This window comes from Rattus norvegicus, chromosome 3, assembly GCF_021556685.1.
Source record: "Rattus norvegicus strain SHRSP/BbbUtx chromosome 3, alternate assembly SHRSP_T2T, whole genome shotgun sequence".
Classification (NCBI taxonomy): Eukaryota; Metazoa; Chordata; class Mammalia; order Rodentia; family Muridae; genus Rattus; species Rattus norvegicus.
In genome coordinates this window covers 72,254,405-72,268,949 of record NC_141536.1, presented here as the reverse complement: position 1 = coordinate 72,268,949, position 14,545 = coordinate 72,254,405, and the positions used below count along the sequence as shown (strand labels likewise).

Below are 14,545 nucleotides of genomic sequence, written 5' to 3'. Positions count from 1 at the left end.
GTCTATCTCAAGATAATATAATAAGTATATAATTCCTGTTAAGGAAGGCTAACTCGGGAAACTGAAATATAAAGGGTAGTTTGTCAAGAACACTTTCTACATTCCAGAATATGTACTAATTAATATGTCAGAAAAATTGTTAGAGTTAACTTATGTCATGATAGATGTGTTTGTCTTAATTATTTGTAATATTAAATACTATCATAACTGTTATTAAGTAAATATTTATTTTCATAATACATATTATTTAAATACATAAAAATAAATACAAAATAATTTACTTTGAAGATTAAAATACAATATATATTTCCAAAGATGAAGATAAACTAAAAAAATAATAATGTTTTGCATGATGAAAGTCTTATGAACATATACTTTTTAATTTTAAGGCTTATTAAAAAAATGGACAAGAAAAATTGTTCCTCTGTGGGTGAATTCATCTTCTTGGGAATTACCAATAACCCTGACATGAAAGTGGCCCTCTTCACCACACTCCTACTTGTTTATCTCATTAATCTTCTGGCCAATCTTGGGATGATCATCTTAATTAGAGTAGACACTCAGCTGCAGACACCCATGTACTTTTTCCTCAGCCACCTCTCTTTCTGTGACCTCTGCTATTCCACAGCAATTGGACCCAAGATGTTGGTGGACCTTTTAGCTGAGGAGAAATCAATTCCCATTGTTGGTTGTGCTCTGCAGTTTTTTACGTTCTGTGTCTTTGCAGATTCTGAGTGTCTACTGCTGGCAGTGATGGCCTATGATAGGTACCAGGCCATCAATAATCCATTGATCTATACAGTGAACATGTCCAGCAGGCTGTGCTCCCTCCTGATGTCTGGGGTTTACCTGGTGGGAACAGCAGATGCTTTGATACATACAACCCTGGCCTTCCGCTTGTGTTTCTGCAGGTCTAATGAGATCAACCACTTTTTCTGTGATGTTCCTCCTCTTCTGTTAATATCTTGCTCAGATACAGAGGCCAATGAGTTAGCTATATTCACAATTTTTGGGTTTATTGAGCTGAGCACCATTTCTGGAGTCCTTGTATCCTATAGCTACATCATATTATCAGTCTTGAAGATTTGCTCTGCTGAGGGGAGGCTTAAAGCTTTCTCCACCTGTGCTTCCCACCTGACTGCAGTGGCAGTGTTCCAGGGGACTATGCTCTTTATGTATTTCCGGCCAAGTTCTTCCTATTCTCTAGATCAAGACAAAATGACTTCACTCTTCTACACTCTGGTGATTCCAATGTTGAACCCTCTGATTTACAGCCTGAGGAACAAAGATGTGAAAGAGGCTCTGGCAAAATTGAAGAATAATTGGTGATTGTCAACATTTTCTAATGTATATTTTTGCCTTTATTTCAGTTTGTATTACACATATGGAAAACTGCATAACATACTAGTTTACTAAAAATATATTAGTTGTGACATTGTATTTGAAGCAAGCACTGTTGATACCTATATGTACTTTTCATTAAAAAATCTTATTATATTCTGTCTTTTAATAAATTTTCTGGGGCTGGAAAGATGGCTCTGTGATGAAAAGCACTGACTGCTCTTCCAGAGTTCCTGAGTTCAAATCCCAGCAACCATATAGTGGCTCATAACCACCTGTAATGAGATCTGATGCCCTCCTCTGGTGTGTCTGAAGACAGTTACAGTGTATAAAAATAAATCTAAAAGAAAAAAAAGAAAGAAAATTTCTTAATAATTTCAATTGTTCTCACATTGTATAATCAATCCTTCCTCTCATTGTCAATTTAAATATGATGTGGTTGATATGTATTCATTGAATTTTGCAGATGTAGATATTTCTCAAGGCAAATTAATTAACTTAATGAGTGGTGATTATTTTCTATAGTGAAAATACAATTGCTGTAATCTCTCATAATTTACATAGACTTTGTTACCACTCTAAAGACTGTGCGACCTGTGAGAATGGTGCCAATACATGAGGAAGAATAAATTCTCATGCAATAGACAACTTTGTTCAGAGCATCAGACAATTAATTCTCTGAAGGTTAATAAACATAACATGAGTAATGTTTTCATGAATTTAATCTGTATACATACACAAGGTCTACCTGTGTGAGGCAAAATTATGCTTTAATAGATATATAAAGATTAGTTTAACAATTGAAGAAAAGCAGCAAACAATAGTAACTAATCTGGAGTAAAGTGATTTCTATTTATCACAACTGAGAATACAAAAACACATTCCAGTAACAACCCTACGTTGTGATGAGACGGAGTTCACAAGAGTCTTGTCATTTTCATGTAGTCTTCTCACAAGCACTATCAATTCTCCTCATATATTCTATTCCTGGATCATGTTCCATGAGATTTCATGGTAGTCTTTATCTTCAAACCTGTTAACTCAATTCCAGAGCAATTCTTCTAGTGTGGCTTTCAGATAACATCTTCCAGGAAGCTAGCTTCTCAGATACTATACATAAGGGATTTTCATAGAGGAAAAGATGATGTTGAAGTAGGGATTACTACAATCAGAGGTCTCAACGTATAGTGACATATTTGGATGATGAACTGGATCAATGAAGACAAGTACCATATTTTGTAATTGTGTAACTGGGGGCATGAACTGTCAATTCTTCCATAATTGCTATTTGCTTCTAATACATTTTTGTTTTCCACATTCAGTCCTAGTCAAATAATTCTCTACAATTACTTTCTTAAGCATTAGGAGGGATTAGGGGGATGTTTGCCCGGGAACCGGGAAAGGGAATAACACTCGAAATGTATATAAGAAATACTCAAGTTAATAAAAAAATTAATTTGCATCTATTTCTTAAATTGCCATATCCAATGAGAGCTATTGTTTTTCAAACACTGGATTATTCTAATTATGAAAACATCAGAATCATATGTGGGAAACAACATGAGACACCAAAAAATAACAAAACAAAATTTGATATAATGTGAAATTTAGGAATGTCATTACCATTATTAAGACAATCCTACCTGAATGTGACATATTCTTCATATATAATTAGACATTTTAGCATTTGAAAAAACTATAAAACCTAGTTGTAGATTAAAATCTAAATAATTAAAATACTGAGAGATATGCATCTTGTCCTTTGTATACCTTTTTCCTATATTATTGATAAACATTTCTCATGGCTGAACTTTGAAAAGTCTTTTTGGAATAATACGCTATGGAGCTAAGATTGAAAGCTGAGTAAGGACTCTTTACATTGCCGATCACAATCACATGTACTGATTTTCCTGGGCACATTCAGTTTTAACATTCCAGTGTGAAATGATTCTTAATTAAATTATTTCAGAATTGGAGACCTGATGCTCCTGGCTAGTGGCACACTATGAGATTGCTGAAATTACTTGAAAGGATTTTCCATTTAAATAAATCTGATGGGTAGCATAACTTATGTTTTGTAATTGTGAACTATGGTCACATTTATTTATTTTAAATATTTACTATTTAAATACTACCAAAATAATAAGTGTGAATTTCTATTGTTTGCTTTGGTATTTTGTTTGTTTTGTCTTCTTTATTTTCTAATGATCAACAGTTGGTTGGCTGGGGAGGTGAAGAAGTTTTGGATGGATGGATGGATGGATGGATGGGAAGAGGAGAAAATTGTGACTAGAATATGTATGGAACATTTTCAATAAAATATGATGATAAAACTATTGTTAATATATTGCATAGTGTTTGGAAAATGACAAAACCCCAAAGACAACCTTCAGAGATTGGATTACAGACCTTATCATACACTACCTAATAACTCCCTCTCTCTTTCTGCCACTAAAGTGAAGTGAAGGTCCAGACTATCTATGATAAAGAATGAGTACTATATGAGCTCACCACACCTAACCTGGTTTGGCAACTGCTTTACCCCAGAGTTGTGAGAGTTCTAGTATATGGCATTTTGTAATAACACCTCAAAAAGATAAGAAAATAGAAGGACTGCAAATATTGTTTCAGTTTTTTAAAGGTCATGTAAAATGTGGTAAAATGTAGAGGCTAATAAGTTAAAAGAGAAAATAGATCAATGATTAACTTTTATCTTTCTTAAGGGCTATTTGAGATATTTTATTACATTTACACTGTGATTTAAGCTACATATCAATCCTATTTTATTATATACATAATGTGGTCAAAGGAAAAAGAAATTTAAAACTCATCAATGTCTTAAAATGCTTTGAGCTGAGTCATTATATTTTATGATGAGTGATTACTGAAGTTGAAAATTTGTTCCTTCAATGTATTTAAAGGGCTTTATGACTCAACCTGAAGCTTAAACATATGACTCTTCACTCTGAAGTTCATACAGAACTGTTCATCACAACCTCAAAGGCTTTGTTCTAGTGAATGTGACATCTAGTTAAATGTTCATTGCTTTATTCCATTCTTAGCCTTTCTGAATCAAAAACTTCTTTTTAAATGCCACTCAATTAATTTGGGTAGATACAACTGACTTAAACTTATCAATCAGAATAGTCCAAGTATTTGACATGATACATTTAGATTAGACACTAAAAACGTGCATATAAAACTAAGAGATGAGAAACCATCTAAGAAATGAGTTGGTGAGAAAGAGTTTTGTTGATCTGTCAAAGCCCTGTTGAATGGACATGGGAAGAGTCATTGAGCCACCACAGCTAATTGACAAAATTTGATCAAAGCTGAGTAGATAGCTCTAACATGGTAAACAGAGACAATTGACAAATTCAGACTGGCCAGGAGCATGCATTACAGAATCAAGACCCCTTTTTATTACAAGCTTATAGCTCTCTGAATATATCGTTAAAAATAGGCGTATAACCTGGAAGAATGGAATTCAATAAATAAAATAGACTAAAGTAAATTTTTCCTACTTGATAGCATAGATGATAAAACATATAGTAAAAGAAGTTACTATTCATAAAAAAGTTACTATTCATAAAAGCATCTTTAAAATATTTTGTTTGTATGGAATATTTTCAAACAGCAAGGACTTCTAGTCAAACAATAGGCTGTCATATAATAAATGTGTTTGCTTTGGAGGAGATATTCTTTAGATTCTTTAAGTTGGAGATGTAAGTCTAATGAGAATAAAATCTGTTGTATATATTTTATAACTGTAACTGAACTTGTCACACTAATAATAATAAATGTAATGAATAATGTAATAAAAAGTCAAACATATATTTTGTACAACTTGGACAATGACTCTGTTTTTGTTCTAGTAAACCTGTATAAATAGAGTAGCTTCTGATTCCTAGTCATTCACAGCAGCAGAAATGGCCTGATTGCTAGTTAGAACCACAGTAGTGTGATTGCTAGTTATTCAGAGCAGCTAAATTCTCATGACCATCATCTGACTCGAATCCTTCCCTTGCAGACTTCTTGTCTCTTCTAAGGGCTGCCCTGTAAGCAAGGCCCATAATGTCCTCAGGTGGGAAAAGCCTATCAAGAAAGTCCCAGCATTGATCTTTCTGACATATTTTAGAAAAGATGATCTGGCTAATAAAACCCTTGAATAAGTACATCTTTATTCTTTCCACTTTGCTTTATTAGTATTCCTAAACTAGTTAGTACCTTAGCAATGATTCCATTCAATTTATATCTGCGTTGCCATCCAAATAACATCAACACACTATAAAACTATGTTGGAGAACATCATTAAAGAAATACTTCATTAATCATTACTTTCCGTAGTTTAGTATCACATAGTTGAATTTCAAAATAATCTTTAAGCAGTTCAAGGATTAATGCATTTACAAGTCTTACTACTGCAATTAATGAAACTGTGAAACATTTGTTTATAGATTTACATATATAAACAAGGGTTGACTTATATATTTGCATGGGCACAATGATTACTTAAGTATAGAGTTGGTATTGGTATTTTTCTTTCTTTCCACATTTTATGTCAAATATACAATGCAGTTTTTTATAATATGAAAGGAACAATTGGTTCTTCCTCAAAGGATATGTACAATATCATGTTGGAAAAGATAACTTACACAGTTGAGTCATAAATAACAAAGGTAAATTGCAATATAATTGTTCATGAGTTACCAAACAGAACATTCAACCCAGATGATGAAGTGTGCAGGGAAGAGAAAAGAAGCTACTGAGAAACATGAAATCAACTACACTCCATGTAGCCATGTACTTTATAAAGGCTTTATTCTTTGCTTTTAAGCTACTTTGAACACATGTAAATCTAAACATGAAACAATAATAGTGTCTAAGAGTTTTGTAATTTCCAGATACTTTGCCTAGAATTGTTCCTTTCTTCTACTTAAACATCTGCTCTTAATTGCTTGGTCAAGTCATGTGTTGAAAAGAAGATAAATGAAAGCAAGACAGTTGGAGAATCCACAGCAAAACATAAGCTGTGGCATAAGACACAATCAGACATGTTTCATTGAGAGCAATTATATCTTTATCAAAAACAATATAATGGAAATTGAGAGGATGAATACAGGTATAGTTGCCAGGATGCAATAATGTTTGCAAGCTATACAGGGTACTCAAGAATAGTATCTAAGACCAATTGTCTTATCAATGCTTCCTTGACTTCCAAGGTAACATACACAGAAAAGACAAAGCAGCATTAATGTCCCACTTCCTGAGGGAGTGTGTCAGTCTCTCGGGAAGTGGAAATCACAATCTTCCTTAGAAGCCATGGAATATAACCTAAAAAATCTATTCCTCCCAAGGTAACTAGGCCAAGTCATCTCCATGGATCCTTGGAGAGGAATATATCTTTAGATATGCAACACAGTATATTAGTCACATTTGCTGGTCTTTTGCAAACAGCACTTACGTATTAACTCTAGAAATATTCTGCATAGACGTTATTCTAGGACATTTTGAGGCAGATTCAGAGCCATTAGTTTGTTCATGTAATGTTTATCCATGACTTGCATTAGATGATTGCCCTTATGATCATAGACAAAAGATGATTCACCATGAATGAAAAAGACAAAATACAGAGAAGCACACACAATAACATAATGCACATGGTTTTTAATCCGGAAAGTTATGGATCATCTCTTCACTTTGAGTTAGAATTCTCATGCTACATGCTAGGCTTTCTGGTATGTGTTGATAGCTTGAGAGACTTTAAAAAAAACTGTCAAAATGAGAAGAGTAAAAAGAAAAATACGTGTTTAAATCTGTTGCATTTAATTTAAACAATTAAATATATGTAGAAGAATAATGCAGAAATTCACAATTTCAAAGCCAGGAAAACATAGTGAATAATTAAAACTTTCAGGTGATTCTCAATAAAATTTTAAAACCAACTTTTTCTTTTAATTTTCTCCAAGGCCTCTTTCACATCCTTGTTCCTTAAGCTGTAAATCAGGGGGTTCAGCATAGGAATCACAAGGGTATAAAATAGAGATGTCATTTTGTCTTGATCAAGGGAATAAGAAGAACTTGGTCGAAAATATGTGAAGAGTAAAGTTCCTTGAAAAATAGCAACTGTGGTCAAGTGAGAGGTACAGGTGGAGAAAGCCTTGAGCCTCCCTTCAGTTGAACGGATTTTAAAGACTGATGCAATGATGTAACAGTAAGAAACAAGGACTCCTGAGATGGTGCTCAGTTCAAGGAAGCCATAAACAGTAAATAGTACCAGGTAATTTACTTGAGTATCTGAGCAGGAGAGAAGGTAAAGTGGAGGTAGATCACAGAAGAAGTGATTGATCTCATTAGACCCACAGAAACATAAGCGAAATGCCAAAGTTGTATGTATCAAAGCATCTGATGTTCCCACCAGGTAAACTCCAGCCATGAGCATGAAACACTTCCTGCTGGACATGTTTACTGTGTAGAGCAAGGGGTTGCTAATGGCCTGGTATCTATCAAAGGCCATGACTGCCAACAGCACACACTCAGAATCTGCAAATGTACAGAAAATGAAGAGCTGCAGAGCACAGCCCCAGAAGGGAATCGACTTGTTTTTGCCAAACATATCTACCAGCATCTTGGGACCAATTGCTGTGGAATAGCAGAGATCGCAGAAAGAGAGGTGGCTCAGGAAAAAGTACATGGGTGTGTGGAGCTGGGGATCCATTCTGATCAAAATGATCATACCAAGATTCCCCAGAAGATTGATAAGATAGATGAGGAGAAATATGGTAAACAGCGTCCCTTTCATCTCTGGGTTATTGGTAACTCCAACAAAAATGAATTCATTCAAGGAACAGTTTCTTATATCCATTCTTTCTTCCAATCTCTAGTTAAAAATTGTGCAAATTTATTTTTACTGCTGGATATCAACAATGTATTTATAAGGTAAAACAGAGTTTATTTCTTATATGTTACATGCCATAGAAGTTTCTGCATCCTGTTTCTTTCTTTCAACCTTTTCTTAACAATTTTTTCATAACAAAATGACCAATAACTGTGACAGTTGAGGAACTGAAACTAACCACCATTAGGTGTCCATGACTTTATACCTATTCTGTAGTATACATATGGTCTATATCAGTTATTGCAAGAGATAGACTTGGAAATGTTGATTCTCATTTGATCTTTCCACAATAGGAAATAAACTGAAATATTAGACTCAGGCTATATTACAGAGAATATTATATCCATTGTTTAAGATTTATAATACACAACATAGTTACTATATTCTTTTAAGAGCATATGATCTTAAAAATATATTATCAGTTTACAGATAGTCTGATTGAAACTATGATAACAACTAAATATGCTTGAATATAAAAATAGAGAACACAAATATTTACTACTAACAAATAACATGGTTAGATTTTTTGTTTTATTTTATTTTAAAATGTTTTTATTGAAATAAACTTATACCATTTGCCCCTTTCCTCACTTCAGCTAGACCATAGTTTCTGTCCTTTTACCTAATTTCATGTACTCACTCTCATGCATATATATATATATATATATATATATATATATATATATATAGTTTATCCACAAATAAACATAAATATATAGAATCTTCTGAATTTGTTGATTGTATGTATATAGTTTCACAGTTAGCCATTTTCTTAGTCTGTCTTTTATTTTCCTTTGCATACTGAGACAAATGTAACTCTAATTTGATCTTTGACTTTAGACTCTGTTATGTTTTACAATAGTACTCCTTACACAGAAGTAGCACTTAACACTTGTCTAATACCTATGCTTCTGACAACTTAGATGGATAAAAACAAGCAACACTGAAAAAAAATTCATCCAATACAGTTGGATTTCAGAACTCAAATTTTCTTCAAATCTAAAACAGCTATTTGAACGGAATACAGTGAATGTTCTAAAATGCATCTGCTTTTGTTTATGTAAATGTTTTTTTAGGTATGTTGTTTTACACATGTATATATTTGCAAATACATGTTTTGTTTTGCACTTTAAAAAATAAATAATGTACTTTTTACCTTTTTAGATTACATAGATATTATGAAATAAATTTCATTATTCACTGCTATTGCATGCATTATTTGTCACACATTAAGCCAACAGTTATTGCTTAATATTTAAGTTAGTTAAATATATACAGGTGGGCATAAAAATAGAAAAAAATGGACCTTTCCTCTGTATTAAGACTAGAATAACAGTTAAAATACAATCTTGCTGATACTATTTTTTAAGACTCTGATTCTGTTAAAAATTATTTTTATTCATTATATCCAGATATTCTATAAATTTAAAAGACAGAAAAATCATCACTGAAACATCTGTTTATAAAGTGGTAAGATTATTTTTGAGTTACCTGATTTTTAGGATAAGGGAAGGTAGGAACCCACCTGAAGGAAGTAGGAGCTTTAAGTGTGTGAACCTGTGATGGTGAAGTTTTATTGTTCCAATTGTCACTGGGGACTGAAGGCTGTGAAATCATTTCCCGGAAGATTTGTTTTGAATGATTCGTTTCTTCTTTTCTATATTCTTCTCTTTAAATGTATCACTCTATCTAGCAAAGAGGTAGTTTAAAGCATTTACTTCTTTTATTAATTATTCTATTTCAATACATACACGACAATATACCACCAAACACACACACACACACACACACACACACACACACACACACACACAAATGATATAATATTTTTTTAAAGTCAAAAATATACAAATCTTTGTTGTTATTATAATAAGATTTTTTTCCCATGAATGAAATTACCAAGGACCATGAACTTGGAAAAAGAAAAATCAAAAGGAATTTACAGCAATTATTAATCTTCAAAGTTCAAAACTGGTCACTTTCCAGAAAGACTTCAAGATTTGTTGAAATTTTTCTTCTAAAAAGTCGTTCTGTAGTGGAGTTTTCTAGGAAAAATTAAACAGCTTTACTAACTGGCCCGCTGGTGTGAGAGCTACCGTGGAATAAATTAGCACAGAAATGGAAAGGAGTCTTATAACTGTTCACTGTTACAGACATAATCAACAAGGTCAGTCACTCGCAAAAGCTCATCTTCATCCTCTTCTGGTGCCCCCACCTCCTGTCCACCACTTGTCCCATTAGGGGCTAGATTTGCACTGGCTGTGCCATTGTCCTTGGGGGTCTGGGACTTTTCAGTTGCTTTGCCCATCAAGTTCTCAATGGCCTTGCCAGGGCTCTGTCCATTGGTGGAAGGCAAGTCTACTAGGCTGTAGTCCAACGGGCTCCCTACTTTGCCCACGTTTTCAAAGTCCTCTTCTTCATCACTCTCTATCCGATACGGCCTTTTGCTGCTCTCTTGCTCTGAGGGTAGGACACTGGCCTGGCTCTCATGGGCAGGCTGGTCTGCATCCCCATGAGCACTGTCACAGCTCTCCTCGTCTGTCTCTATCCGGTGTAGCCGCTTGCGGGATGGTTTGCCTTCCTCCTCCTCATCCTCATCTGCTTCTGAATATTCACCTGTGCTTCGGCCCCGTTTCCGAATGGATCGCTTAGATTCTTTTGTTAGTTCATCATCTTCAGAGTTCTTGGACATGTAGCTCTCTTCGCTCTCTGAGCTGGAAAGTCTGCGCTTGTGAACTCGCCGGATCTCTTTACCACGTCGGAGACTTTTCTGGGAACCATCACTTTCCGAATCTTCTTTGTAGTTAATTTGTCTTTTCTGGTTCCTTCTTGATCGCCTTCGCCGGGTTTCTACAAACTCGTCACTAAAATCATCGCTAAAGTCACTTTCTGATTAAAAAAAAGGGAATTAAAAAAATTACAAAATTTAAATCCATTGGTAGAAGTATACTTTAGCTTATGCTATAAAAATACAAGGTTACTAGAGTTTAGTTGTAAAAATTTAGTTGATTAAGATATATAAATCTGATTTTCTTTTAAAATAATATTCAGAACCAGGCAATGATTGTCCACACTTTTCATCCCAGCATTTATGAGCATGATATAATATTTTAAACCTCAAAACTTTTCTCTCCAATGTAAAGTAAAAATTGAATAACTCAAACTTTCAAACTCCCTACTGAACTACTTAACTGTCCCCGACTTTTCCTTGTACATTTTCATTTCAGCAATAAAATATTTGTTCTATTATCTCAGTTAGAAAAAACACTCCAAAAAAAGAATGAAACAAAGAAAGAAAGAAAAAGCAAACCAAAACAAAACGATTTCTTTATTTTCATTTTCGTTGTCTGACTGTATTTCTCTTCATGAGTTTATAAATGTTTATTGTCAAAAGAGGGCAAAAAAAGACATTAGATAACTTACAACAAGAGTTACAAAAGGTTCTTAGCTGCAGTGGGTGCTAAGATAGAAAACCAGTTCCTATGTCCCCCAGGAAGTTGGGCAAATAACATCTATACTGCCCCTATAATATCTATTCTTTACAAATGACATTTTAACATTCACATGTCTTTTCAGATTGCCTATAGCAATGTATGTCTCCTGCCACTAATTCCACACCACTTTTTATCACCATAGTATGATCATGTCTCAGTTATCAGATATAATTTTACTTCATCCTTACAATTAATATAATGAATGAATTTTCAGAAGTTTGTTTTGAAATAAAATGTCAAAGATAGAAATGATTGCTGTGGTGAACCTGAACTAAAATGGAAATCACACAACTTTTGGCAGAATTCTCATTATAACTAGGGTTCCCTTTGAATATGATATTTGTTTTGCTCATGATCATGCCATCAATGATAAATCTTCCAAAACTGTCCATCTAAATAACCATAGAATGTTACTAGGGTTTTATTTGCATCAATTAATTTGATATTATTTGAACTCTTTTTGCTGTTGATGGGTTAAATGGCATTTGTAGTATAAACTCACCAATTGAGAGTAAAGAACACTGACCCAAATTTTGGTCAAATTAGGCAAATTTTAATTCTGTGTACAGCAAAGCCAGTCTAAGAAATATTTCCCCCTAAAGCTGGGTTGAATAGATAATAAGCAAGTTAATTTTCTAGGCTCTTTTTATAGTACCAACACATAAGCTGGTTATTTACAGGATGAATTTGGTAATATAGAAACTTGATAAGTAAAATACAGAAGTAGAGAGCAGTTTAATTTAATTGGCAGAAAATCTTGTAGTTTTTATGAAGAGGGAAGATTAATGCATGGTCAGCAGGTGGCACAGGTTAATTCCAGAAAAGAGAAATGTATGTTTTTCAGTGAACTGAAGGTTATTTTGAGGTAAAAATGCACAGCTTCTGATCTTTATTTGCTTTTTTAAATTATTGTATTTATTTATTTTTACACTCCAGATTTGATTCCCCTACCAGTCCAAGCCCCTACTGTTATACATCTCATACCTCCTCCATTACCCAACCCTATTTCCATGAGGATATCCCCACTCCACCCATCAGAACTCTAAAATTCCTGGGGGCTCTAGTCTCTTGAGGGTTAGGAGTATCTCTGATTGAACCAAGACTTGTGAGTCCTCTGCTGTTTATGTGTTGGGGTTTTCATCTCAGCTGGTATATGCTGTCTGTTTGGTGATCCAATGCTGAGAGATCGTAGGAGTCCATGTTATTTGAGAATGCTGGTGCTTCTACAGGATTGTCTGCCTCCTCAGCTTCCTCCAGTTTTTTGTCAATTCAACCACAGAGGTCATCAGCTTCTGGTCGTTGGTTGGGTGCACATATCTACATTTGACTCATTGTTTGTTGGATCTTTTGAAGAGCAGTCACGATAGGTGCATTTGGTGAGCACCCCATAGCCTCAGTAATGGTGTCAGGTGTAACAGCCTCCCCTTGAGCTAGATCCGACTTTTGGTCTGTCTCTGGATCTCCTTTTCCTCAGGCTCTTCTCCATTTCTGTCTCTGTAGATCTTTCAGACAGAAAGAATTGTGGGTCAGAGTTTTGACTATGGAACAGCAACCCCATCCTTCATTTGATGCCCTGTCTTTTTGTTGGAGGTGGACTCAACAAGTTCCCTCTTCCCAGTATACGGCATTTCATTTAGGGGCCCTCTTTTGTGTCCTGAGAGTCTCTCACCTCCCACCTCGCTGGTAGATTCTGGAGGGTTTTCTCAACTTCCTTCCTCCCGAGGTCACCTGTTTCCATTCTTTCTGCTGGCCCTCAGGGCTTCAGTCATTTTCCCCTACCCAATACCATATCATGTTCCCCTCTCCCTCCACCCCATTTTCTTTCCCTTCCCTGTCTCTCCCTCCCTCCCACCTTGTGGTTGCTTTCTTCTTCCTCCTAAATGATAGTGAGGCATCCTCACTTGGACTCTTCAGCTTGTTGATCTTTTTGAATTCTGTGGACTATATCTTGGGTATTCTGTCCCTTTTGGGGGAGGGGTAATATCCACTTATTTGTGAGAACATACCATGTATGTCTGTCTTTTGGGTCTGAGTTAAGTCACTCAGGATGATATTTTCTAGTTCCATCCATTTACCTGCAAACCTCAAGATGTCCTTGTTCTTAATAGCTGAGTAGCATTCCATTGTGCAAATGAACTACATTTTTTCAGTTTCCATTCTTCCATTGTGGGACATCTGGATTGTTTCCAGCTTCTGGCTATCCCAAATAAGGCTACTCTGAACATAGCGGAACACGTGTCCCTGTGACAAATGATGTCCCGTGCCAAGCATCTTTTATGTATATTCCCATTAGTGGTATTTCTGGGTCTTTAGGTATTCCATTTCCACTTTCCTGAGGGACCTCCAAATCGATTTCCAGAGTGGTTGTACCAGTTTGCAATCCTACCAGCAATGGAGGAATGTTCTTCTTTCTCCACATCTTTGTCAATGTCTATTGTCACCTGAGGTTTTGATATTAGCCATTCTGACTGTAAGGTGGATTTTCAGGGTCGTTTTCATTTGCATCTCTCTGATCACTTAGAATTTCGAACATTTCTTTAGGTGCTTCCAGGCAATCGATATTCCTGATGTAATTCACAGTTTATTTCTCAATCCCAATTTTTGATTGGATTGGTAGGATTTTTGGTGGTTAGCTTCTGGAGTTCTGTATATATCTTGGATATTAGCAAGCTCTACTACAGAGCAATTGTGATTAAAAACTGCATGATATTGGTACAGAAACAGATAGGTTGGTAAATGGAATAGAACTGATGACCCAGGGGTTGGGGATTTAGCTCAGTGGTAGAGCGCTTGCCTAGCAAGTGCAAGGCCC

General features: G+C 34.9%; 2 protein-coding genes across 2 annotated transcripts; one reads left to right on the top strand and one right to left on the bottom strand.

Annotated features, from left to right (window-relative positions):
* Positions 1-402: 402 nt before the first annotated feature.
* On the top strand, positions 403-1,329 carry Or8w1 (olfactory receptor family 8 subfamily W member 1). Its single transcript, NM_001000328.1, is given in 1 exon segment — positions 403-1,329. A coding segment is annotated over 1 exon segment (927 nt).
* A 5,947-nt stretch (positions 1,330-7,276) lies between these two features.
* Positions 7,277-8,206, bottom strand: Or5w11 (olfactory receptor family 5 subfamily W member 11). Its single transcript, NM_001000327.1, is given in 1 exon segment — positions 7,277-8,206. A coding segment is annotated over 1 exon segment (930 nt).
* Between the last annotated feature and the right edge of the window lie 6,339 nt (positions 8,207-14,545).